The 26868-nt window shown below is 43.1% G+C and overlaps 2 protein-coding genes across 9 annotated transcripts in view; one reads left to right on the top strand and one right to left on the bottom strand.

The window, feature by feature from the left end:
- Positions 1–13185, top strand: LOC142560034 (PMS1 protein homolog 1-like). Of its 4 annotated transcripts, XM_075671793.1 has the most exons (14): positions 1–495; positions 1422–1707; positions 2202–2336; positions 3101–3249; positions 3779–3904; positions 4668–4817; positions 5597–6064; positions 7642–7831; positions 8182–8308; positions 8961–9098; positions 9685–9885; positions 10532–10662; positions 11697–12034; positions 13121–13185. In XM_075671793.1, the coding sequence occupies exons 1-13, from the start codon at positions 355–357 to the stop codon at positions 12026–12028; spliced, it is 2574 nt and encodes an 857-aa protein (XP_075527908.1). In that variant the 5' UTR covers positions 1–354; the 3' UTR covers positions 12029–12034; positions 13121–13185. The 4 variants fall into 4 exon arrangements, with proteins under 4 accessions (XP_075527908.1, XP_075527907.1, XP_075527909.1 ...); XM_075671792.1 differs by lacking the exon at positions 13121–13185 and having other exon boundaries at positions 11697–12150; XM_075671794.1 differs by lacking the exons at positions 10532–10662; positions 13121–13185 and having other exon boundaries at positions 11697–11836.
- A 3842-nt stretch (positions 13186–17027) lies between these two features.
- The window catches only part of Klp31E (kinesin-like protein 31E), a 107316-nt gene continuing 97475 nt past the window's right edge, over positions 17028–26868 (bottom strand). For 4 of the 5 annotated variants that reach the window (XM_075671785.1, XM_075671790.1, XM_075671789.1 and 1 more), the window contains 4 exons: positions 25179–25299; positions 24322–24492; positions 22936–23144; positions 17028–20349 (listed from right to left, as the gene is read on the bottom strand). In XM_075671785.1, coding sequence (XP_075527900.1) covers positions 20241–20349; positions 22936–23144; positions 24322–24492; positions 25179–25299 — 610 coding nt within the window. In that variant the 3' untranslated portion in view covers positions 17028–20240. The remainder of the gene's footprint in view (positions 20350–22935; positions 23145–24321; positions 24493–25178; positions 25300–26868) is intronic. The other variant, XM_075671786.1, reaches the window with a different exon arrangement.

Genomic DNA, 26868 nt, shown 5'->3' with positions numbered 1-26868 from the left:
AAAGGCGGCAAAAGTCGGTAGCGGTGGAGTACTTTTGGTACTTGAGCAAACTCACAATCACGCCGAAGGTTCACGAGGAACTCTAAAAGCGAGTTCTGTCACCGATGTGCAATATAATAGTACACGCCCGTAATGAAAATAAGGTAACATGGTAACGTGATGAACAGATACGTAGGACAGCTGCAGTCCGCCGTTAGCAGACGACCGACTTCTGCAGGCTGCGCTGCTACGGCATCGCAGTTGCCGTTGTATTGACGAAATAATGAACATGAAAGGCACAGGCAGTACGTTATAATAGCTAATTTGCGAGCTTTTCATTAAGGCTGCCCGAAACGCTCGCCTAGAAGTCAAATAATGAAAAGTATTCAGAAGCTGGACTCGCGCACCGCGAGGCTTTTACATAGCAGCCAGTCAGTTGCTTCAGTTAGCAGCATTGTGAAAGAAATCGTGGAAAACTCACTCGATGCAGGTGCCACGAACGTCGTCGTCAAACTGGTGAGTTTGTCAGACCATGACATTGCACACGATATCTTCGGCTTAAGAGCCAAACTAGTGTGCCTCTATTCTCTGCACGCTTCACACTGATGTCATCACGCGGCGATCGCAGACGTTAGTATCACAGCAATCAGCGCAGCAACATGTGGACTACTCAAATTAATGGATTCACCTCAACGCGGCTGAGCTTGTGCATTTTTGTCAATTTCTGCGTTTGACATTAAAAGCTGATCGCCAGCGGTACGTTAGCGACTGCAGGGCGTGAGCTGACAGTCATAATACCGAGAAATTAACTTTTATTACTGTCATATTTTAGCTGGAGTACGTAAGCTTGATAAAATCATGAGCAGGTTTGAAGTTGAATGCCTACTTTCTTCTGTGTCAACGTATATTTCAAACATACATTTGATGCTGGCATTTTCGATCCAAGTCTTACTAAGGGTTTTTGTGACAAACGTTGCACTCATAACAAGAGGCTCACCACAATTGTGAGTGAAAAGAATGAAATATAGAATAATGAGAACAGTAAGCAAAGAAAGGAGAAAAGGTTGGTGAAGCAGTTAATCTTCTTGGGCATTGTTATACAGATTGACATAATGCCTTTTCTTGGAGCAATACGTCACATACACAGCTACTTGCATGGACGTCAAGCTGTGCTGATTATTCCTCTTGGGGACGTCGGAAGTGATTATTGGCTGAACGTGCAAAAAAGGAGTGGGCCAGTGGTCGCCTACCTCCACTGAGCAGCATGATAATATCCACAGTGGAAGATATCCCCAACTGCTGGGGAGTGGCTGCTTGCAGTGACTCCTGTACGTCACACACTTGGCTGCTTGTGCTTCATTCAGGGGATGTATGAGCACTTTGTAAGTGCATGTTGCTAATTCACTGCTTTATTATGCATCCTCGCTTCCCATTCTTTACAGGTTGATTACGGACTCGATAGAATTGAGGTGATTGACAATGGCTATGGTGTTGGAGAAGACGACTTGCCGCTGGTCGTACTTCCTGGTTACACGTCGAAGATTAGAAGTTCGGAGGATCTCCTGTCTCTTGCCACCTATGGCTTTCGTGGCCAGGCGCTTGCAGCTGTTGCCGCTGTTTCCAGAGTCACCATTGCCAGTGGGCCTCAAGACAGCGAACAAGGGCTGGCATTGTGCTTTGACTCGCAAGGAAACATTGTGTCACAAAAGGTTTTGCCTTGGAATGGAGGTGACATACTGCTAATAGTGCTGTTTGGCTCATAAACCATAGTATGATAATAGCAGAGGGTCACAAGGCAGAGCTTGTTGATGTGCATTCCTTATAAAAATTGTACTGTAAAGGGTGTAGAACTTCCTTTATTTCAAGCATCCATTTTTGCATTACTATCTCGTTCCTGCAATCAGGTAACTGATCACAGTATGTTAATTCAGGCTTATATGTTGACAATGTGTAACTCATCTGCAATGGGGCAATAGAATACATGTGTAACTCCTGCAGTTGAAAATCTCAGTGGCTTCCGTGACAGGTGACATAGAAACCGAAGTCTGCTTAAATTTATAAATTAAACATGGTGTATTCTTTAAAGAACATATGCAAATGTAGGTGGTAGTTGCATATTGTCTATGAATACATTAGCATGTCTTGGTTTGAGATTAACATTGCTAATACTGCAACTTTGAAACAAAGCACTTGAACATATGTGCACGCAACATATGTTTCAGGGACACGAGTAACCATAGAAGACATTTTCAAGAACATTCCAGTGCGAAGGAAACACATGGACACAGTAAAGGCAAAATCGGCACAGCTTAAAAAAGTTCAACATTTTCTTCATGCCATGGCCATTGCTTGTCCTGGTGAGTTAAAAAAGAGAAGCTGCATTCAAATTCATGGAATTTTATTTCTGTACATAGCTTGCTTCAAATGCTGTTGTAGCAATTTCTTTGTGCTTTGGTTCAGCTGGAACAATGCTTGACATTTTTCACTATTTGGAACTTGCTTTGTTGACTAAAACGTTCAATTGTGAAATTACTTTAAAATTAATATTTCATTTAAAAAGTGAAAGTATTGTTCATTTATGCTTAGTAAGTGTGCGGAAAAACCTATATAACGAGGTCTTATTGCAGTTTGTGGATATTTTTCAGAATGTTTCCCAATTCTTCTGCCGAGAGGAAAATTTGGTGTTACATTTCTTTCTCCGATTATCAATGCTAAGTGTTGCCAGATGCGGTTAAAAGACCACAATATTGTATGATATAAGAGAAGCCTCTGCAAAATTAAGCCAATGCATTCCCTCGAGTTCAAAAGGAACCTGTTGTGTGCAATATATAGTGGACATGCTCTCGAAAACCATAACTAAAGTGCTGTATGGTAATGATGCCAGTGTTCATGAGTAGTTTGACATTATTTTAGACACAGGTAATTCTTTGGCTCTTGTTGAAACATTATATGTTCATTTGTTTATGTGCAATTTCTTTATCCCGGCCATGTTTCACATCATAACTTGACCTCTTCATTCTTTAGCAACTGTAAATACCCATACATTGGATTCTCTGCAAAATTTGTGTCGGTGAAGTGATGTTGTTGCTACATGTTTCTCGCAACACTCCTTTCGTGACAGGTATTGGCCTCAGTCTGCATCACAACAAAAGTGTCATCTGGACAAAAGTGCCAGTGAAAACCATGCGGGAGGCCATTGGCCAGGTGTACGGCATCAGCATACTGCAGATGTTGCATTACAGTGAAGCACGTGATGACAACTCGGGCACTGTGAGTGGCAAAAATGCTCTTCACCGAAACCAACTTGTTCATAATTTATCTGAAACTAAAACTTCTATTAAGGAAACTTAATCGGAAATGTTTGAAAACATGCATTGCATGGTGCTTGCATTCTTTTTTCTTTTTTCCAAGGTGTCGTACCATGTAAAAACAAAAGCATTTATTAGAAAACAAAGTCACACCTTTTGCATTAAGCATGTGTAGAAATTGAATAATAGAGATCTTCAGCAATACAACTGCAGCGGTCTGTGGTTCTATCTCACTTACTTCTCAATCTATTTAATTAGAACGGGTGTGTGCCAACATTTGCAATAAATATTAAATTTGTATGGCATAATGTCAACGTTAGGCACAGAACCGGGGTGTAGTCCTGTATGCTTTTGTGTTCAGTTCTTGCAAGAGCTTAAATGCTCCTTCACCGTGTGTTTACCTTCAACATGAGCTTTCATTCACTATTGTTATGCTGTTTTCATTCTTCAGCAGGCTCTTGTCATTCACTGTTGCTTGATTTGTTTTGCAGGTTATAAAGCTATTTGTTCCTGACATGTCAACAACGGACAAGGAAAAACTGCCCAGCAGTTCTGAGCCAGATAGGAGTATAATTTTGGTAAATGGGAGACCTGTCAGCATCAAGGAGATGACGCAGGTATTCCGTTCTCGATCAGAAAGATTAAAATCAATTGTTTGACAAGGCTGTCAGCTCGGTGCTTCTTAAAATAATTTCTGACAAAGGGTTGTGCTCGTGGATCATAGAAGCTGTCAGAGTGCTGACAAAACAATTGGTGAGCATAGGCTACGTGAGTAACATTCAGGATGTTGTTTTGTAAATGGCTATAGATTTTGCAAGTCTTCTTAGATACCATATTCATGCATATAGACTATAGTTTCTGTGCTTCTACGTGGTAGCAATATTTTGTTGGGGACTGCAGGAACTGCAAGAATGAATGGCCAAGATAGCTCTTAGCCCATTCATTTTACATGCTTGCTGCCAGTATTCGCTCATCATGGCTCTGCTGTCAGCTGCCGCATCATCGAACCTGCAGTCCCTATGCAGACTATGCGGACAGATGGCAACTTAGGTCGACATTAAGTGCGCTGGCTCCAATTGTGGTTACATGAGCAAAAAAAATTCTGGTTTGTAGAATAAGCAGATTTTTTTTCTGAAATAATTAACTGTACTAAAAATGGAGCTGGCAAAAGTTTCTGAGTCTGGAGTAGGTAGGCTTGCATAAATGTTGCCACATATACCTCTATCCTCAAGGTTTCGCTTGTGTAGTTCTCTGTCATGTCAATTCATGGTGGCATAAGGCTTCCATTTTTCTGAATGGAGTAAAGCTGTTATGTTAGTGCTAGTTAACATTAGCCATGACACAGGCAATAATGAGTCTTGTGATCTTCACTTATTGCAGTTCCTCCAAAAGGAATTTTCTTCAGCACTCGGTACTCAAGATGGAAGTTCAACAAAACATCCCATCTGTGTCATCTCACTTGACGTTCCACCAAGTGAGCTTGACGTGAACTTGGAGCCAGACAAGACTGCTGTTGTATTCAGTAACAAGGTGAGCATCAGAGACTTCAGCTTTCCTTGAATCTTTATTGCCATTTGTAAAAAAGGATTGAAAATAAAGAAAATTATGCATGGTATTTGGGTGGCTATCTAGTGGCTTTATTTATCATGCACTGTGAAAAGTAGCATCTTCAAAGAAGCAGTAGAGGTTATTGTATCTCTTATTCACTTTGCCTCAAATTTCGCCCCATTAAGGCAATTGCTATACTATACAGTAAAACCTTGGTTAGTATAACGAAGTTGCATCTGACACTTAAAATACCGTCTTTATATGTGATATTCAGTATTATCAGCCTATATTTATTACACACTGATATCGGTGAGATACATTTAGCTTCACTAGCTTTAATTCAATATAGTATCTGATATTTTGTTATATTCATGTTTGATATATCAAGGTTCAACTTACTACAACAAATTAGTTGAAAAGTGTGCCATTTGGACTCAATCATGGAGGAGCTTTGGCTAGACGACAGCTGGGTTCTATAATCTGATAAGAGTTATCTGAAAACATAGATCTTTCACTGCGTTGACTGCACGAATATTAGTCTGCGGAAGCATTAGGCCTGTACAAGGACAATGTCATGGCAGAAGGCAGTTGAAAAATGCAGTTGAAAGATGGTTCTCATTCAACTGAACAATGTACCATGAAATCATCATATGTAATCATTATAATAACCCAGCAGCTCTATTGAGGTGTTGTGCTCAAAAAGGGGCGGCCCCGAGTATAATTTGGAGTGACTGTTGCGATCATGTCTATGTCTCAAACAGGATGCAGTGGTCGAGCTTTTTGAAGATTTAGTCAGAAAAGCATTCAGCAGTGCGTCTGCAAAGAACGTCAGTGCCAATGCAGTTGAAGAAAGTGTTACGACAGTGCCGCTTTCTTCGGACAATTTAGCTGCTCAGACTCAGAAGGACCTAGAAGCAGGGGATGATTTGGATGGCCTGTTTGAAGACTTTGTGATGCCTGATGACGTCTGTGAAGACTTGGAATGCCAGATAAACCGAGATCTCCCTGCCACTCCTGATGGGAACAAGGAGAATGTGGTGTCACTTACTGAAAAGGCAGCAGTTCCTCCCGATAAACCCAGTGCTCCGTGTGAAAATCTCCCAGAAGTACTATCTCAGAAAACTTTGACACCTTCAAAAACCATCCCAACACCACCACGTATGCCTGAAAGACAAGCATCGCTTTGGTCTCTTGGTATCCTTCAGAACACCCAAGGGAAAACAGTGACGGTAAGCAGATCTTTTGTAGTGACATTTTCCTACGGCTGCAACTTTTTGCCTAGTTGGCAAATTTACTCCTGGGAATTTTGTCCAGTTAATGGCGGCAGCAGTAATAATTCATGATTGAGAAGCTGTCAACTGTGCATGGCTAGTCCTTAAAACCTCTTTTGCTGCATACAACACACTAGCTGGTAAATATTTACTGATTAAAGAGATGTGCTGCAATTGTGGTTTATTTCAGTGCAGAAAAACTGGTTTAACAACTATGTTAGTGTGAAAAATGAAAGTGCAGGGGTAACTAAAATTATTGCGAGCTTCAATGTCCGGTTCATATGAACAGAAGCACAAAGAGGAATAGCATGATGACAACATCGATTGCACTTGACATCTACATCGGCAAAGAGAGAGAGAGAGAGAAACCAGATGATAAATGAAAGGTAGGGAGGTTAACCAGGATTGGGCCCGGTTGGCTACCCTACACTGGGGAAAGGGAAAAGGGGATGGAAAGATTAAAAAAAGAAGAGAAAGTCCACTGGCATCGGCAGAGAAAAATGCAACTAACACAGCTGAAGCACAATTGCATTATTTCAGTCACATCTTGCACCTTCAGCCTTGCTTAAATTTTATTATAGGTGATTATGGTTAAGTACCTGGAGGCATTAATGACTCGGCGTTAGTTTCTTGAGCCAGCTGCTTTCACTTGGTACTCAAAGCATAAGCTTTGGTAGTCATGGTGCTATTTATTTGCATTACTTGTTAATTATCCCTTTGGATTAGCCTTGCCTAATATAGAATGTGTGCACACTTGTTTGCAAAGCAGTTTTGCGATTTGTGCGAAAATGAAACCATTACACTATACACTAGGGTCATGCCAATGCGAGCTATCACAATTTCATATCCCTGCTTATTATTTCTGACTCAGTGACACATTCTTCAATTGTGAACCATTCTCACTGCCTTCTGAATGCAGTGCACTCCATCATTCTGTCTCCATCCTTTCCTGTCTGGCTTCCTCCTACATTTTCTTTGGCTTATTTAACATGGTTTACTTATCACTTTGGATACGATCATTATGCCCATTTCTACTTGTGCCCTCTGTGCTTGTACACCCTCTGCACTGTTGCCTCTCCACCATGTTACACTGATTTAAACCAGGCTCTTCCACAGACAGTCTTTTGTGCAGGAAGCTAAGAGAAGGAGAGTGTAAATGCTAGTGCATTTGCAAAAGCAAACTTCAGACATGTTACAACATGGAGACATGTCCACCCTTGAAGGTGTTGCTGTTTGTAGTTCTCACAGATTTCCACCTCGCTGCTACATTATCTGGTGAACACGCAATCTGTAAACTTTCATGTCCAACTATACATGCTTACTACAGGAGACAACTGAAGGATTACCGCTGATTCTTTTGCGTGCCTTGCCTTTCGTGGAATAAAAGGGTATATCATCACTACACGTATCTTGCCGTATACTTACACGTAATCATCAAAGCTAATACTGTAGCACCAGCTCTGAGCTTCTCTCGCTAATCACCTTCTGTAGTTGAGTAACAGCTACTGTAGCTCATTGAAAGAAACCTCTGGCAGGAGCCTACGAGAGTGGGAGGAGGCATCGCAGAGAAGAGGCCCATGATCAGTCCATTGAAAGACAGGACACCTAGCAAAAGAATGCGGATGCCAGCGAGGCCCTCAGGAGTTCACAGCTGGCTGAAAGACATGCTGAGCACTGAGAAGCGCTCGGCCAAGGAAACATACTGTGCTCGTAGGAAGAAAGAGAGTGAGTGTTGCATGTTTATCTTCTTCGCCATAATAATGCAGTAATGCAAACAGAGGAGAGAATTCTGAAAGCATGCAATCCATTGAAAACATTTTGTATTGCAGCTTTTGTGCAAGCATGCTCCTGTAGCGGCTGCAAGGTTGGGAAAGGAAAAAGGGGGGAGGGGGTTAACAGTCATCTTCCTCCACTACCATCGACCCTTCACTGGTGGCACTGCGAGAGGCATTGGTGGTGCTTTAAGGGAATGAAGTGATTAACAGTGGTCGAACAAGAAATGACATTGGAGGCTATGTTTTGACTAGGGAAATAAAATTCTCCATTTTCTCTGTAATTGCCCAGTTTCTTTCCAGTCCTGTCACAGGTTCCTGAAATGCCATTGATGGAGCTCAATGTGCTCCTTGAAGAAGGGTGGAATTCACTTACGCCCGACGAAAAGCAGCAGTATGAAAAACAGACAGGAAAAGTTCAGACGGACTGGTAAGTACTTCAAGAAAGTAGCATCGAATTCTGTCATGAGGAATGTTGACAAAGGAAATTATTGGACTCAGTAAAGTAAACCTAACGTTGGAGTCAGTCGTGTTTTGTTTGCAAAAACTCAAAATCAAAATTACTATCCATAACTGCAAAGCAAAATTTTGTCCACTTATTGCAAGGATACAGTGCTCTTGTACAGTTCCTCAAGCCAAATTTTAATTGACTAATTGGCTTATCCAAATTTACTTAATTTCATGCCGTTCTTTATAAAGCTTGAAACAAAAGGTTATGATGATGCTCCAGCTTTGCACCTGTGCAATGCTAGCTAACATTGTTTGTGCCGACCATAATGGTAAAGTTATTTGCACAAATTTCAGTGAATATTAATACCCTGAATAACAGGTGCCACATGTTCATTGCTTCCAATACTTCCAAGTTTCATCTGTCTAAACTTGCAGCAGAGAGTCTGCACTAACGTTGTTCGAGGATTGAGAGTCTCGCATTGCTCATCTGTGCATTTATTATGATATGTCATAAATAGCAGATTTACAAGAAAACCATAAATTTTGCGATATGATAGTCCCTTATGATAAAATGTGCTATGCTGCTTTGAGGTGCACCAAGCAAAATTTGTCTTTTCACTAACTGCTTTCAGCAACAAGCCATCTGGTATGCTACAGCAGGCAAAAGAAAGTGGTCCACCAAAGGAGTCTATGTCAACCTGGAAAATAGTGGAGCTGCAGTTCTCCATGCAGACCATTAAGGAGCACTTTGAGGATTACTGCCACCTTAGGTGCTTTACTTTTGCGTGTGATGTGAACTTGACCAGCTGTGTCTACCACAGCTGGATACGTGTCTGCCATGTCACCCCATCCACTTGCCATTTGTTACTTAGAGATGACCGCATATTGGCGATGGCGAGAGTCAGTGCATAGTTTCATTTTTTTTATGTTGCTGCAGAGAGGTCCAGGTTAATCCTGGCAGCATGCAGTCCTTTAACGCACGCCAAAATGTTAGCACGACAGTGTTTTTGCATTCTGTATCTATTGAGATGCAGTAACCACAGCCAGGAAATGACAAAATGCATGCTGCGCAGCATCAGCGGTGTTTGCGAATGGTCACTTTCGGGCATGCAATCACTTTTTAAACCTTTTGCGAGACTTGGCACAGCATGCATCGACATCTGTGGGTGAAAGTAGCATGCCTGGAATGCTGTCAGGTGTAGATGCCAATGCATTCAGTGCAGAGCAACATGAAATCTTCTGAAAGTGATTGCTTGAGAATACTGCCCCAGAATGTTATAGTCACTAAGCAGATCAACAGACATCAATAGCCAGTCTGTGTATGGTACAACTGTAAGGCCATGTTGGTTTCTGCAGCCAAAAGCCACTCAGTCTGGACACCACCCTCGTTGGACCGCTTCGTGGATGTCCCACTGATGCTTGGGTCGTCTGGCACAAGGCAAGGCTTTGCACACTGAATACAGCGCGCCTACGTGAAGCAATTACATTCAAGAGACTTGTGGCTTCGTATCCCATTTCGGCAGAAGAGGCTGATCCCCCTATAACTGTAACACCCGCGTAAGTATCACTGCTTTGTGAATGTTTCGCATCGCTTCGCTTGCAACCTTAGTATAATCTCTAAGCATAAATATGCAATTAAAAGAATGGACATGCAATATGTACACAGGACAAGTACTATAGTGCTAGATGAATGCGTGTTAATCATCAAATGCCGAATTTATATTATGCAAAGTGTACTCTTTTACTTGGTAACCATTTTCTATGGCACCAGTGCTCTGTTCCTTCTTCTGGCTGGCTCGGCTTGTTTCTTCCTTTCCATGTTGCGCTATACCAGTTTTAGAATGCAATTGCAACTTGCCCAATCATCAACCCAAATAAATAAGAAACTCTTCTAAACAAACCTGTATCATAAAGCACTAGTGAGCTGCATAGACAAGCCTCTGCCTGATAGCAGAGTAATTTATGTTGACTGTGTCAGATTAGTTCTATAGTAGTCTTTTTCTGCTAATGTATAATGAGTCCTTACTGAGTGTGGGTCACTTGTTCCACTGCTGCTCTGATTACAGGAGCAGATAGGTGCTCCTATAATCAAATTGGTAACATTACCTCACATTCCTAGCTTTTACAACTGCATTTCAGAATCTTCAATGACTTTCATGTGGCTCGCAGAAAGTAACCAACAAATATATTCTTGCTAAATCAGCATACTAGGTGGTGACCTGTTGTGGAACACACTGCTCAATATGAAGAATGAAGCCAGAGACACGTCTGGATTCCTGTATGTGACAGATCCACTTCTCACAAGCAATGGCTTCCACATCAGAATTCTGCCAGGTGTGTGGAGGGACTTTCAATAGTAGTGTCAAAATAATTATTCCTAGATTTCCAATATTGTAAATGTTCACTCAATATTCTATGTGCCCCAAGGAGTGTAAACTTTTATCTTGTCCCCAAATAATAAACGTCATGTCTTGCTTGCATTTCCTCTTTTGAAAACTCCTTGCTCACAACTTTCCCGTCAGGAATGCTGTCACGCTAGCAACAAACTTGCTGTTTGTGACCTGGGCATGCAGTGTTAAAGAAAGGAAAAGCAGAGCAAGCTTGGGGACAAGATAAGCTACAAAGGGTGTCAAAATTTCTATGTGTTTATAGACTGGCTTTCTATAATAGCTTCGCAGAAGGTGTATCCTGTTGTCAATAGTGTCATCTGGGCACTCATGCAGTGAAGTGCTGTGCATCCCAGATTTCAACATGTAGTCAGAACATAGCAGATATTCTACTATTGTCGGGCCTCCAGACTGATAGGATAGCCAAAAAATTACCTTTGCCTAAAGAGAGCCACATAATTAAGTAGAAACAAATTTGCTTGTAAATTAATTTAAAAAATGAAATTCTAGGGTTTTACGTGCCAAAACCACAATTTCTTTAACGTGCACCCAGTGCACAGTACATGGGTGTTTCTGCATTTCAATACTATCAAAATGCAACGGCCACAGCCAAGGTTTGATCCCGCACCTATGGGCTGTAGATTAATTATTGTTTCATGCTGTAAGCCAGCTGTTCCTTTTTTCTCGCATGTCTGAACACTGCGTGCGCAACTCCTTATAAGTTATAAATTGTGTGACTGCGTCAGACTGACATGGCATTGTACAGCACTCAGTGATTCACTTGCTAATTGGCCCATATGGCAGCCAGCACTCTTTGTGCCTCCAGTGGGTGCTGGGGATGCCGAGCTGATGCGTTCTGGTACATGGTGAAAGAGAGGCCCTTTGTGACTTGCATTTGGCCCCTCGATGATCACACAGTGCTCATGGGTGAAAAAAGCCCTGGCTGCCATTCGGGCCCTTTACATGCCCCTTTACATGCAGGTAGTAAAGCAGAAATCGTGCAGTTGCCCAAAGATCAGGCACTGTCGGAGCTGTTGGAGATTCTGAAGATGGCCTCGTCATGTCCATCTGCGACCGTGGCTACCTGCCGCCTGCCCAGGACAGTGGCTTTGCTCAGAGAGGAAGCAGCAAGAATGGTTCGCAAAATGCCTCCAAAAATGTCCCGCGATGAAGTTAAAGAACTTCTGGTAGAGCAGCAAGACTTGCTGCAAGAGCTGTGCGTGCATAACAGGCCCATATGCACACGGTTCTTTGACATGAGCACAAGCTTTGGCCACGTACCTGAAGACACGTTGTCACAAGTCACTCTTTAAAAAAAAGTTAAGTGTTGCTTTGAAATAAAGCCTGCTATATAAACTTGAAGGTAACAACAATAGCAGCAGAGTGAACCAAACTCTAACCAGTATATTGGAAAACAATGTAACAGCATCAGCATTTACAAGTATCATTTATACTGATTTTACTAGTATATTCAAAATCCACATTGTGATTTAGGCGAGCTTGAGCAATGATGCACTGCTCCAAGTTGCAAGCCATGTGCAGTTGGTTGTGGAGTAGACAAGGTCAAAAAAAAAAAAAAAAGTGATGCCTGCAACAAAGCAGCCCAATGTGGGTATAAGGTTGAAAGGCTTTGCGCAACAGATTCCTACATATGCATGGCATTCACCACTTTTAAAGCAATTACTTTTTTTTGGCTCTTCTCTCCATTTGACGGTTCGTATATTTCTGGATGTTTATGGCCAAATTGAGACACTAAATGTAACAAGTTGCTACAATATTTACTGTCCAATGGTCTGTTGCCCCCAAACCCTGGCCCCCCACAAAAGAAGCACGATGATCAAACCATTAGACTGCAGACGCATCCCTACAAGATGCACTAAACTTGCGTTTAACGAAAGGTTAGCCGTAGGTGCTTGGCGTGCTATGCATGTCGCATAGAAAGTAAGTATGTGCGTCTAGATGACTTAGAATGAAGTTACGAGACGCATTCATAACTGAAATTATGCTTCAATATGCTGGGATGCATTCATAACTGAAATTACACTCCGATATACTAACTTTTATTTGGTTACAATCTTAAAAAGAACACTTGCAAAACCACTTGCTTCTTGGCCAGTCCCTCGTAGTGGATGATAGCCATTTTTTGGCAACAACAAAAAATTTGTGCTGCATCTCTCGCCGTACTGTTGTGCTGTGGAGAGTTTCTACAAGGTCAAGCACGTTGTGTATTGAGATTGAACGAGTTTTAAAGGGGCCCTGGAACACTTGGTTTAGCTAATCATAGACTGGCCTCACTATTAAAGGATTTCGCCACAAATCTCGTGCTGCAAAATTTCTTTTTAATCCTTCAACTGCAAGTGGATTTATCGCACCAATATCCAGCTTTCTCTTTTCATCTCCACTAGTGCACTGGAGGCTACACAGTGGAGAAGCCAAGAGGGCAAAGCCTCAGCCAAAAGTTGAGTGTCATGGTGGCGAAAGGGCTTGTCGCAACGGCCGGTGGCAGTCGCAGACTGCTAGGCAGCATGCCGCTGCCATTTCAAAGGCCAACTGCAGCTATGTTCAGTGCAAAGATAAAATGATTTTTCTGTTTTTTTAGAGATTGCAGGCATACATATTTCTCATTTATTTAACTCAAAATTAGCTATTATGTATGGGCGAGAATGCTCTCGCTAGAGGCCAATAGACTCGGTGGGTCGCTCTTGTCTTAATGCACAAGTCACAAATACATCAACTTGCGGTTGGTTCTGCTGCGATTTTTCCATTACCCTTACTGTATAGACTCGTATAACGGCCGCACGCCCAACTTGGCATCCCAAAATTTGGGAAAAAGAATTCCATCGGAGAAGCAATCGCATTTGGTTCCCCGATGCTGTGTGCATGCATCGGCAAATTTTCGTGCGCCCCTACTAGATGGCGAGCGCTGTTCATTGACCTCCAACGCAATGGTACATTCGGGGATCCAGGGTGTGCAGTAGTCACTGGCTGCACCGGCACCATTTTGACTAAAAGGTTCGGTCCCGTGTCAGGGCCACCACCTTGCCAAATTGTGAAAAAAAAAGTGCGGCCCTTACATGAGTCTATATGGTATTTCCTGTTAAGTGAAGACACCGTTCTGTGGCGAGAAGTATTTTAAGCGTGAAATGCCTTTAGCTCGCATTGTCGACGACCTCCAAGAGAAATTAAGCCAAAAGCCAGAGCAGTTATCTGGGCACTCAAGATAAGAATGGATCAAGACCGAAACAAGATCATCCGGTCGATAACACAATGAGATCATCCAGGCAACCATCCAAACTTAAGACAACGCAGTCTGACCCCCAAACCTTTGTACAGGACCACATTAGATAGGCTAGTTACTGCCCAAACAAGTTACAAAAATATTGCTTCAGATTTCTTCCTAATGTTTGCCCACACTATCAGTCAAGCTACAACTTCTAGTATACTGAAGTTTAATTTGTCATTTTCAATAGCGACGTTCAAAAGGCAAATACAAGGCACCATACACTCGATTGCCACCTTTTGGCGCTGCGCCAGGGTTGCCTGTGCTCTTTTAAATGCCAGCGGTCTGCGAGTTCCGTGGCTCAGGCTTTGCGCCGCCTCAAAAGATGGCTCCATGCTGCATGACCACACTGGCAGTGTCCGGGGTGCCATGGATGGTTGTTGGGCCGATAAAAGACTTGCAATGAGGTTCAGTTCAAAACAGGCTAATTTTGGCAGGGTAAGCTTTCAGGCCTGCATGGTGACCGCATGTGCTTTAGCAGCGTTCATCGCAATGAGGTTGCCGTAACTAATGCTTAAGCCAAGCAATGCAGCACAATGAAAGGAGAGGTAGGAAGCTTCTTCCAGAAACTGATCACTTAGCGAGTTATACACCAGAGCAGAAGACTGCTCAACTGGGCAGACAATGCCAGGATTATGCAGCCGTTCACGAAGGTGACAACACTGCCACGGACTGCGGCCATATACCCAAGGCTGCACATTTGCAGCCGACAAGAAAAAGCAGCGACAGACGCCGAGCACATTGCACTATTAGAGGAAGAAAAGCGGTTGAAGGTGACGGCACCACAAGACGCCGCATGAACGCATTTGTTTCCCGTCACTGTCTGCGACAGCAAAGAATGACATCCATATGGACCAGTGCACAACATGGTGCACAGTACGGCATGGTGCAGTGTGGTGGGGTCTGCCATTACAAGTATGCACTACAGCCATCTTCAGATTGTAGCTAGTATCTCCAACCAACCTGCTTTGCCGGTAGCCATTTCATGCTTACATATACTTTCGGTTACGGGAGAGCCAGCAATTTTTTCCCAAAGCCCATGAAGGAGTTCTAGTAAAAATATGGACATTTTCTCACGTGAGTGGACTTGAATGTGCTTCTTAAGTGCCAAAGACTATTTTTTACACTCGCAACCCACAAATATCACGGATTGTCATTGCAACTAGAAGATGCTATCTAATTTAAGACGGTCGTCCTTAAATTGCTTCATCGAAATTTATACTCCAGCAACATTTTGTGCTAGATTTGTGCCAGTTAACTGCAGCAAGGGTGGGAGTCATTCTGAAGCAATTTTTGGCGCAGATAGAATTTTATTCTGGAGTGGACAAACTCCGATTTTGGAGCAGTCTCGAGCATGCAAATTTAAAATTGGAGCATTATTATAATTAAGTGGAGTAACAGCTGCAACACCTTGCATTCTTCAACATTAAAGAAGTGTTTAAGAGCAGCCAAAAGGCATTTTTCATACTTTCTTTAATTAAGAGCTTTCAAGTGACTGGAGGCGTTTTCCAACAGAAGCTGTAATAAGGTAGGGTTTAGGGTTATTGAACACCACAACGGCTTATTCAAAGACATTTTGAGGTAATGTGACAGCATTAACTAGCTGAAACCAAGATTCTACACGTGACTGACTTTGCCACTCTCTAGAAGCACCTAGACATCTGGAGTTCACGTTGATTGGGTGAAAGCTCCCTGAGTAAGCTAAAGAGAATGACATTCCTCCTGTCTTGGCCTCTCCTTTCCAGTCTCCTCACTGCATGCACCTTCCCTCACCGCTCACTCTCAGTTTGCACTTTTTGATCGTCGATATCACACTGAAGCAATGCGAATGACGCGAGATCAGGATTCACGATTGCTGCAGTCATAGAACTGAGTACCGTGATCAAGAGCAACTGTCATGGTGCCAGCGCGAGTCAAAGAAGTCGCAGGCCTGCATGGCAGTCGCAGCGCAAGCTGGAGAGCGGCTCGTAGGAGACAGTCGTAAACTTTTTAAGAGGAACTGCAAGTATACTGAGTACATAGAAAGCAGCATATTAATTTGCATGCATTTATTGAAACACCCTCGGGTATGCTTTATGACCCAATAAGTAAGTCGCGAAGGACATGCAGCAGGGCACTACGGGTACTTTGTTGTTTATAGATATGAAGTCCGAGCAAGACCCTGTGCACAAATAGCTGCACTGTGTATTGGACACAAATGTGCCAAGGTCTTCTTGCACACTGTATGAACCAGGCATCGAGAGAATCACCCATAAAAACTTGGGCACATCGTGTTCAGGAACGAAGGTCTGCGGCAAGAAGTCCAAAATCTTCCTATGTTGAGCATCTGACGACACACTGAGGCCACCACAATACCCTAGGAGAAGCTGTTGTGCTGCATTTTCGACAGCATACGTTGACAGCAGCTCTTTGCATCATTTTTAAGAGAACGAACTGAATTGTCCACCAAGCGTGTCCACCCAAGCCATAACGTGTACCAGTAAACACAGGTACCGAGACTACAAGGCGCATATTTTACATCCCTTTATGCATGGCATGATATGATGGAACTGCTACACATCGCAACATCTGGTTGAATGCAATGCAACTGCAATGCAAAGTTTACAGGCATTGGGCGAATCCTTGCATGCTAGGAAGCCTGTGTATGCCATGTTTGCACAGCAGTTAGCAAGCGCTGGCAAGGCGCAGTGGTAGAGTAGCTAACTCACGCACAGAGGGCCCAGGTTCGATCCCGGCGAGAACTAAGGAACTGGGAATTCTCATCCTTGGTGATAGCTGTGACAGGCACCGACGATGGTGGACAACATAGGTAACCGAAACGGCTATTGAAACGATCCCATAACAGTTTACGCAGTGAAAGAAAACAATGTGCTTGCACACGTTCCGCGCCATAGACACAGGTTTCCCACCCCTTCTGTAGTGTACTTTGTACATGACAGATAGTAAGACAATTTAAATTTTATTGTTGCACATGTTAGGACAATACCAAATGTTGCATGTAGCTGCCAGTGGATTCAATACAGTATGCAGAATCAGCAAGTGGACCCACAGGCAGTCCTAATTTCTTTATTCGACTACTTACACTTTGTACATGTATAGAACTTTCAGCACTGGAATGTTGGCCAAGACAGAACACTTTTCACGTTGTTGAAGTCCTCAAGAAAACAGACGTCACATCGACAGGTACTACAAGGGCACTAAAATTTGTCGCGGTTTGTAAATATAAAAGGGGAACACTTATTCGGAGTAAAAGAGTGTAAATGGCTACATGATGAAATATATTGCTTAATAAATAGCTCACCCATTAAAATAAAATATGGACGTCTGGAATGTATCACTGAAATTTTACCCTATGCTGGCGTTTCGCTAGTGGGCGTGGGTCTTCCTATATCAAGACATTCCCTCGCAGTTTTAAAAATAACCTACTTTCTCTAGCATTGAAGCAGCCACTCGCACATAACATTCATCTGGTTCACACACAGCATGCGCAGCCTCGCTAAGTATGAGATTTCTTCTCAGTCTAATAAGCACAACACATTATGACATATTAATAAATTAATGATAGTTGAAGTATATATAAATAGTTGTGAGGTCACTGAAAGAATTAAATTCATAAGTTTTGATTAGAAATATCCTAAAGGAGCCCTGAACCACACCTCGGGCTTAGTGAAATAAAGTCAGTGGCTAGCATATGCTGCTGTGAACATCTCAGTAGTGAACATTTCGCAGTTGCGCGCGGCACATACATCTCTCAAGCGGAGCACGAAGTCGCCTTTCTCTCAAACTCTTTTCAATAGAAGTCTGCTCCTCACTTTTCTGGACGCTTTATTTCATAATATAGCGGATTCCAATATACAGCTGCTACAGCTGACATCAATCAAGAAGGGTGTTTGGATCAGTGCACTTCTTCCTTCTGTTACTGTGTATATTTACTGACAAAGTTTCATACACAGGCTGAAGTAAGCATAACTCTGCTTTCAAATCTCAATGATAATTACATACTTCCGGGAAGAAGCCTACGATTGTCTGCTCACGCTTGGCAGCTGCCGCCTATGTTGGAATTAAACTTTGGCCACCTCATTTATTGGTGTCGTAGCCATCAGGTCTCGCCAATTTTGACTTGTTTTGAACACTCAACTAGCCTCGTACCATGCGAAACTTAATGTCACAACACACACACATGCTTGCCAGCACGTGCTCACTCCTGGCCACTACTGGTTAGACACCTTGGCAGACTGTTTCATAATCAGCTTCAAAATGTGCAAGTTGGAAGTGGCTACTATCTGCTGATCATGCTGGTGAAGGGCAAAGCTGCTCCGTACCACATAGCAGACAGACAGACTAGAGCATATAAGTGCGAGCGCCCATTCTAGCCCTGCAATGCACAAAGCAAATGCTGCCGTTGCATGCTGCTGCGATCTGCTACATGGCGTAGATACTGCGGCCGCCACGGTGCGCTGCAATGAGCCCACTGGCCGAGTGCACTGCGGCTCGCTGAGGACAATGGTTGACGCGTCATAGGAGCTAAAATCGGAAATAGTGACATTTACGTGAACAAGCGAAATCAAATTTGGACTGCGCGCCACGGCGACATTCATTAGGCAGACCGTTGTGGGCACACTCCACCTGCGCCGTAGCCTTTACAAGGCAAATTGTTTAAGAAGTGTAAGCATCGCAAACGCTGTGTTTGATTGCCAATAACTCCACTTCTGCTCAACGCATTGAAGAACTTTTTGCAGCAAAGTAGTTATGAAAAAGTGTAATATTTCTGAAATTTAACTTCAAATGCATTTTTCGACTGATAATAGGTGGTTCAGGACCCCTTTAAGAGAAATAAAAGGCTTTCGCTTTTAACCAAAGCACAAGCTTGCACAGATTTAAAAATGCATGCCTACAAATCGGCAACATTTTGAAAAAAGGAAAAACTAAGATCCTGAGGCAGCCAAGAACAGCTTTGGTCAATATTGTAACAAACTCGTTAAAAGCTTAATAAACTTAAGAACATTAAAAATTATTATAACTGGACGACGCTTTAAATAGGAAACTATAAATAAATGTGAAAGACTAGGGGCAGTCGAAATGCACTTGCGGAAGTGGAAAAAGAGGTGTTAAAGGGGCTGCCTCAAGCATTTTTGATTTGGAATGGTTCGTGTGAAAATGAAAAACACTTAAGGATGACAGGGGGCGCTGCTGCAACGACGACCTTGTCGCTACAACAATAGTCCACTTCGATCACAGCGCAGCTCTTGATGCAAGTTGTTGCCATCATCCTTGGAGGTAGGTTAAGCGTCCGGCATATCCTCGTGGCGTTGGACGCTAGTAGTCGGGGAGGTCTGAAGAGATTTCAAGGCTGTTCCGCACTTGCCAAACTCGCACGGTGTTGTCGCTGGTTGGTGGTGACGTTGACACAAATTGAAGAGTGTGGCAGGCGTGGGAGATGGGGGAGCGGGCGTGGCAGGGATGGAAAGGAAGCAGATTGTTGTGGTTAAACGTGCAGGCAGGATGTAATGGCAAAATTAAAAAGACAAACTGAAAGATGAGAGGGCATTTTCTTACGTAATTAAAAAAAAAATTAAAATAACAGCCGAGTTGGGGAATGTTCAAATGATCAAGTGATGTCGAAAGCAAATATGAAGGTGTGTGAAATGAATGCTCAAGCAACCTACAGGTTGTAGCATAAATTCAAAGTAGCTTGTTACGCTGCGCAGAGTTCGAAGTACTAGCACAAAAAAAAGGGGGGGAAGGTTGCTGGCAATGTTGCCATAAGAAGGTTTGAATAATCCACATTTTCCGCTGTCATCGCAGCATAGCTACCATTCTAAGCAATTTCACTGTTATGGTTGGTTAAACTGTCATGGCAAAGCCTGGGAACCATAATGGAGTAACAAAGATAGTTAACCTACGCACTTTCCTTTGTGCTATTTATTATACATTACTCAGAAAAAAAGAAAAAGTGAGCTTGGGGAGTTTCACAGCAAAGGGAGCTTATTGCATTAAAGCACTTAGTCCCAAATCAGACTTTGTAAAACAATGCTAATGTGCTGCATTTTTGAAGCAGTTAATGCATATAACGCATGAAATAAATGTAAAATACAAACAAGAGCAAGGACTGCTAAACCACAAATGAGAAAAATTAAATATAACTAGTGCAGGTTGGCTATTTCGTGCGAGGTGTCGCATAAGCAAAAGTAAACTGGGACGGGATGCGGACGTTATTGTTCGACATGGAGCGGACTGCAGGCGGCCTAGCCTGTCCCAGGCCCAAACTTGGTGCTGTTGCCCTCGGCATCTTCGGTGCACACCTCTGCTTCAAGATAGTAGCCCGGGGTTCGCCATATCTTAACGTCGCTGTTGCTGCAAAGTTCACACGCCACAGAGTGGAACCCAGATTGAACAGTGCCACACAAGAATCTGGGCTCGAGAAATTTTAGCGCCATTGATATGAACATGCAACACACAAGTAACATGAGCGATATGAAGCAAGAAAAAAAAAATAAGCTTTTAAGGTAGCATTATATGCAGAACCTGGAGGAAGGCGCACACTTCACTGGTCAGTTCATCCCTTATCTCTGCGTGCTATGACATTTTTATGTGCTTTACCCCAAAAGGACCATTCTGCATCACAATGTTGTGAATTTTATCACTTGTTTTTTGTATGAATGCTATCTTCATAGCATGGCAAGTGCATTTGCATTAAGCATTTGCATTAAGTTTCCTGTGCATAAATCAGCATTTCAAGGCATCAAACTCAGCATATCAATTATGAAAAGTTTGGCTTTGTGGTGTTGAAGTGCGTTCTCAATGTACATGTGCTAATGACAATTCTGTCTGGCTCTATGTGCAGCATGTGCGCATCTTTTTAAAACATACCTACAGATCTGCAAATCACACTTGCTGAATACCTTGTTCTCTTAATATTCATATAGTACTACTTCATAGACTACTTTAAATGTGAAAAGTACATGTCAACTGAATAAGTGTTCATTCCGCTGCCTGCCAGGCACTGCCGCTCAAGCCCTGTGTGGCTTTGGCAGGCCTGTTATGTACGCTGCTTTTTTTGTGACTGTGTAATAAAGTATTATTATTATTATTATTCAACAGCGTCTACTATATTGCACCAGCCAAATTAGCCCATTGGCTGCCAAATATTATACATGCCATGAGGCCCTCGGTTCTGACTATTTTTCCCGGTACGCACTGCACTAACTTCCACTGTCACTTTCCTTATATAATTATTTACATTAATATACACAGAAAAATGGAACCATAAGCTTTTACAATATAAAGCAGCTTTTTCCAGTTCAGCACCCTAACTACCACTCAGAGTCATTTTTATGTGGAAAAGCTTCAAATACTGAGGCATGTAGATAGCAGCAATGCAGTTATCACCATCTAAACTGCTGTTTTTTCCCCCTTCTTGAACTGCAAGCTTTGCTCTGCCATGACTGATTTTGTTTGGAAAGGTCTGGTGGGAAAAATCCATGGGAAATATGGGATGTGTGTAAACATGTTACAAATAACTAAAAAAAAATCAAACCACCCCTGAGGTGGAAACAGCGCAATCTGTTGACATTTCTGAACTTGTACAGCTCATATTGGCTGTAGCATCATTCATGAAAAGCGAATCGCCACCGTCGGCATTATGGCCCCCATTTTAAAGGGAAGCTGAAAGGTTTTCCAGAAAAAATGAGTGAACATGTGTACATAATGGTTTTCAACCCTCCGAATTCGAATATCGTATCGAAATTGAGCGAAAGAAAGCGCAAATATATTTTATTTTGACGAAAAGTGCAGCAGCGGACGCGCCCAGCTCGCGCATCTCGTTTCCGCCTGTGATTGGTCGGGCGCCTCGTGACGTCAACTCTAGTGACCGACCGCTGCCGCTACACATGAAGCGCGGTGCCAGGTAGTTTGGTGCTGTAATGGAAAATTAAGAGGTAATGGAAAATTTAGAGAGACTGTGTTTTTCTGAGGAGTTCGGCATTACTCCCTACATGTACAAGCCGATTGCGAAGAGCCGGCCTCTCGAAGAAGCAAACGATGCTGGTGCGAGCAGTGCTTTCGACGCGAACGAAAGCGAAGTCTTGGGATCTCCTAGTGTTGGAAATGCTCTTTGGCGAGTATGTTTTTTGCAAAGCGATCTAGTGATCTCGCCGATCTTTCGCCAATCTAGTGAGCTCGTTTCCGGTCAAACAACTGTAGTGTTGTGTTCCTGCATGCCTCCTCGTGGTATGTAAGTGGGGATGCGATCGTCGGCATTTGTGCGCTGTCCAAAGCTGTCGGCAATCTACAAAGACGGTTTAAACGCATGAAAAGCTTCCCGGTTCATGCAGTACGTTAGTGACCTTCATCTGTGCGCCATCCGCACACTACTCGTAACTGAAGTCGCAAAGGCGTGCAGGAATGCAGGGTCGATCGAAGCAAATTACGATGGCACGCACGCAGAAACAAGCACGGTCAGGCACGGTCGCGCAGGCTGTGAAGGAACAAAACACTAGAGTTGACGTCACAACACCGCGGTTTCCGGTCTCCGCTCGCATTGTCAGCGTCAGCAGTAGCGCGCGGCATTCGACGGGGGGCGGAGCTACAGCGCAATTTTAACCGACGATTACGTCGCTCCTAATTGAAAAAAAAAAAAAAACAAATTTTACCTACATGGTTTATAAGGTTCCCACATCCGAATATGAGCGTCTTATTGAATTCAACAGACTCTTCAGCTTCCCTTTAATGCCCAGCAGTTTGCCAGTTTTGGCAGCCAATGGGCAACTACTTTGGCTGCCACATTATAGCTTCCGAGCAAAATCAAGTGAAACGAACATGCAATAATACAGTTACATTAAAACATGAGAACACAAGTGTCCCAAATACAGAAAACACAGCGCACATTAAGGGCAAACAGAAGGATTTTAACTGCCAAACTTAAAGGACTGAAACCCTTACTTGGATGCTGTGAAGACGCAGGACGAGTTTGTGGCAATGGCGTTGATTTGTGAACTGTGTGCCTTAAGCTCGCCAACAAGCGAGCAGTTTTCGGTGTTCCACATCTTCAGCATGCCTCCACGACAGCCACTCAGTAGCACGGGTGGGGCGGTACCATTGTGCATGAAATTAAGAGCGCAGATCCAATCCTTGTGGGCTTGGTTCAGCGACTACAGAGAAATCGCAGCAGGGAATAAATAATCTTGGAGCAATCTTGGGAAGATAATTACAGAATAGGGGTGTGCAAATATTTAATGGTTTTGACTAATGACTAGAATTTTGTATCATTTCACAATGCTCAACAAACTTGCCCAACTTGATCCTCGGTAACACGAAGTTCAAGGGAGAGCCTGAATTCTTTATATCCTTCTTTCGTTATATTAGTCATTGCCATTTAGTGCAATATATGCCCAATGGGGGTGACAAATTGCAAACATGGTACTAAAAAGATGGCCTTGTGGCAGCGTAACTGCTACATGGCCACACATGCAATAAAATTTGAATAAAACAACAAAAAAGTCTTTGGAGTGTGTGACACATGACTTAGCACTTGACGCAACAGCCTTTAGATAGCTGCCTTCTGTTCCATTGTGCTGCTCTTTCGCATCCGCTTTCAAATTGGCTCGCCGTGGTCGAGCAGCGATGTCGAGCAATGTCCGTGGTTGAGGAGGCAATGCGATCTCGGAGACCATGCCCAGCCACCTGCCCGCGCATCATCCCGTAGGGAGGGAGAAGTGAATGCACTATTCTTTCGCACCACCACACGTAGCTGCATGTGAACCTCAAGACTGTGCTCGAAGGGTCTCAGAGGCGACTCCTAGCTGCACATGCCTGCGCAACACACCGTGAAGTATAAGTGGGTGCACTAATATTTCATGCCACCATGGGTCTTGCGCAGCCAGGCACATGCAAGAAAGCTTTCAGTGACGAAGTGCGATAGTGAGCTGCTGCTTGTGCGCAGGTGTGCAGCTACGCGGGGCGGTGAGAAAGAGTTGCTTGACGACGTATGCAATGTGGAGACACAGGAGTTTTGAACAGCCATGGCGAAAAGTGGCGAAACCCGCGGAAATCGACGTACTCGGCACGCAATGATTGGGTATTTAGTTTTGGAGACAAATCTAGCTCGTTACATCCATTGGCAGGAAAATTTTACTTCACTAAAATGAGGTTTCAAATACATGGATGATCTCTATGGGAATTTCAAGGGAAATTTCATTTACTTTTTTTAATCCAATTTCGTTATAACGAGGTTTGAGTGTACTAGCACTCGCCACTCTCTTCAAATGATGTGTACCATGCAGTCAATGCAAGTGGCATGAATTGCACCTTGCAATGGGCAGGACATACCAGAACGTGGCACCGATTGGCAAGGTCCCACTTCTTGATGCACATGTCACGCGAGCCAGAGAACAGGTAGTCATTGTAGACAGCAAGGCACTGGATCCCGTCGTAGTGGGGTGGCTCCAGGTTCACCTTGGGGGTCAAGACCCCACTCCCACTCTCTGGGATTTCAAACACCTGTGCAGCACAAAGTGACAATGTACTTGGACAAGCAACACCAACAAAATACGACCACCCTACTTTTTCTGTCTATAATAACTTTTAACGACCATCTCTGTGCTGTCGAAGTACAAACCTGCAGTATAAAAATGCATCAAGTTCAAACATAACTGATGATGTGGTGACAGTTTACCAGTACCAGGTATCTGGTGCCTACTGAGTACACGCCACATCACATGCACTGCTATTACCAAATGCCTAGTTTCCAGAGCACAGAAATAGTTGCACCATGCATAGAACTGCACAATGCTTTATGCATGCCAAGGCAAAATTTTTCAATATATGCGAAGTCCAAAATTAGTTTCCAGGAATGTAAAAGTTTGGGCTAGTTGGTGGGTTATCCTGAATTATGCTTACAGTGCAAGGCTTCACGTGGATGCAAGAGACCAGGACATAGACAATGCTGACTGTGTCGTAGTCCTCTTTTGTCCATGTGAAGCCTTGCACTGTAGGCATAGTTAGCTTTCAGGCATGTAACTATATTGAAAAGGCCATTAGCTGTAGGTATCTCGAACTGAAAACAGCACGATTAAAAAAGAAGAAAGAAACCAGCCCACCTGCCATATTTGCCAAACCTGTGCAATGTAGCAACTTTGTTGTTGCATGAGAGTCAAAAAGAACTGGCTGCAGAGCATGTTGCTGACCTTAATATAGTGGTCCTTGGAGCCTGTGATCACAAGACTGGAGTCATTATCCACTTCGTCTACTGCCATGCACATCACTGCTGCCTGGTGTCCACCTGCCAGCTTGCCAACACAGGCAAACCTGAGAATGCAAAGACGAAGCTTTGGCACTATTGGGAAAGTAAACATGTTCATATACTGTAAAAAATCGCTTTACATCCGTGGTAGTTACATTTTCCCATAATGTGCTCTGAAGCACTGGTCCTTTTTAATTTCCATAAGGTCATGCGTTTTAGCTTCCAATTTGTTACGTTTCTCTTCCATATTGTTACATCCGAAAACTGCTATGATGCACCAGCGACGCAGCGTCGTCCATCAGCGGCCCCTGCGTCGACGGCCACATGTCGTCACAAAAAACAGTCACTTCACAGAACCTGCTGTACGAAGAAGAAGATTTGCCATCGCTGTGTTCAGACTATCACCAGTCTCAGCACAGCTCACAATTTCAAAAGCCAAGAGGAAGTGGACGAATGCAAAGGAGTTCACTCCAGAACTCTACAATCATGGACACCACCTCGGGAACCTTGAACAATTACTGCTACATAGAAGTCTGCGAAAACTGAAAAAGAAAAAAAAAAGTGCTGCAAGGTGCTTGAAAAGGGGCTGGTATGTGAAACTCAACACCAGATGGAAATCGCAATATTCATTTAATGAATGAGAAGAAGCATTTTTGTTAGTCACAACCATATAAAGCCAGCAGATAACAAAGCCAAGGAGAGCATAGGGGAAAGTATTTGTAGTATTTAATTGAAGTGACTGTAGAAACGATAAGCTAAAGGGAAATGAAAGTGGACGAAAAAACAACTAGCTACCAGTGGGAAGCAAACGCACACCCGCCACATTAAGTGCAAGTTGATCTACCAATTGAGCTACAGAGGCGACTGTTCCTGCATCCGCATTCTTAGGTGTTTATGTATGCATACAAGATCTAACCCTGCGAGTGTTAGCCAGCACTGCTCATGGCTATAGCAGCAGATGTAGAACGTCCTTTTGACCGACGGCGTCACACAAGGAGCAGGCAGCTGGCCAATAAACCCTCATACACTACCCGAAGGCATCAAACCTGCTGGTCATAGTTGCGAATTGCACTAAATATTCAACATGATTCACGGCTATGACTGCTCTAAATAAGTGTGTAACATTTAATCTAACTGCTAGGCAGCATTTTCTAGCTTTACTAAGCACATTCTTGATAGTTTGCTGGCTTCCCATTAAACTTCAAATAAGATTGTGTGAAAGTAGCTTTCTGTTTCATTGTCAGTGTTACATCTGGTACACAGAAAAATGCAAACAGCCATAAACGACTAACACTCTCCAAATGGTGTGTACATGCAATCAATGCAATCAGCATGGGTATGTACCTAAAGCCCAAAATTGTTTGCCTCGATCATATATCCTTTTCGTGGTCCCCTAAAAGGCCTATACTGAAGTTCTACTGTACTGTACTTGATAGATGGTGGTTTTAAGAGAAGTGAAGGAAAGCCATGTGCCACTATTTGCAAAAACAATAAAATTCTCCATTCAAAACCGCAACATATCTTAGAAGCCAGTCCCAGTCAACAATTAAAAGAGTTTGGACAGAAACAGTCAAAAGTAACTGATAGACAAGCTTTTGTAAAAAAGACAAATACTTTGCCATGCAATTGTATAC

This window comes from Dermacentor variabilis, chromosome 10 (assembly GCF_050947875.1).
Source record: "Dermacentor variabilis isolate Ectoservices chromosome 10, ASM5094787v1, whole genome shotgun sequence".
In the NCBI taxonomy this organism is placed as follows: domain Eukaryota; kingdom Metazoa; phylum Arthropoda; class Arachnida; order Ixodida; family Ixodidae; genus Dermacentor; species Dermacentor variabilis.
Note: the sequence above shows the minus strand (reverse complement) of the source record. Positions and strands in the feature narration are given on the sequence as shown.

Coding starts and splice junctions, on each gene's coding strand:
- LOC142560034 (XM_075671793.1), top strand. CDS start 355: ATGAAAAGTATTCAGAAGCTGGACTCGCGCACCGCGAGGCTTTTACAT. Junction 496..1,421: donor CGAACGTCGTCGTCAAACTG/GTGAGTTTGTCA, acceptor CATTCTTTACAG/GTTGATTACGGACTCGATAG. Junction 6,065..7,641: donor CCCAAGGGAAAACAGTGACG/GTAAGCAGATCT, acceptor AACCTCTGGCAG/GAGCCTACGAGAGTGGGAGG.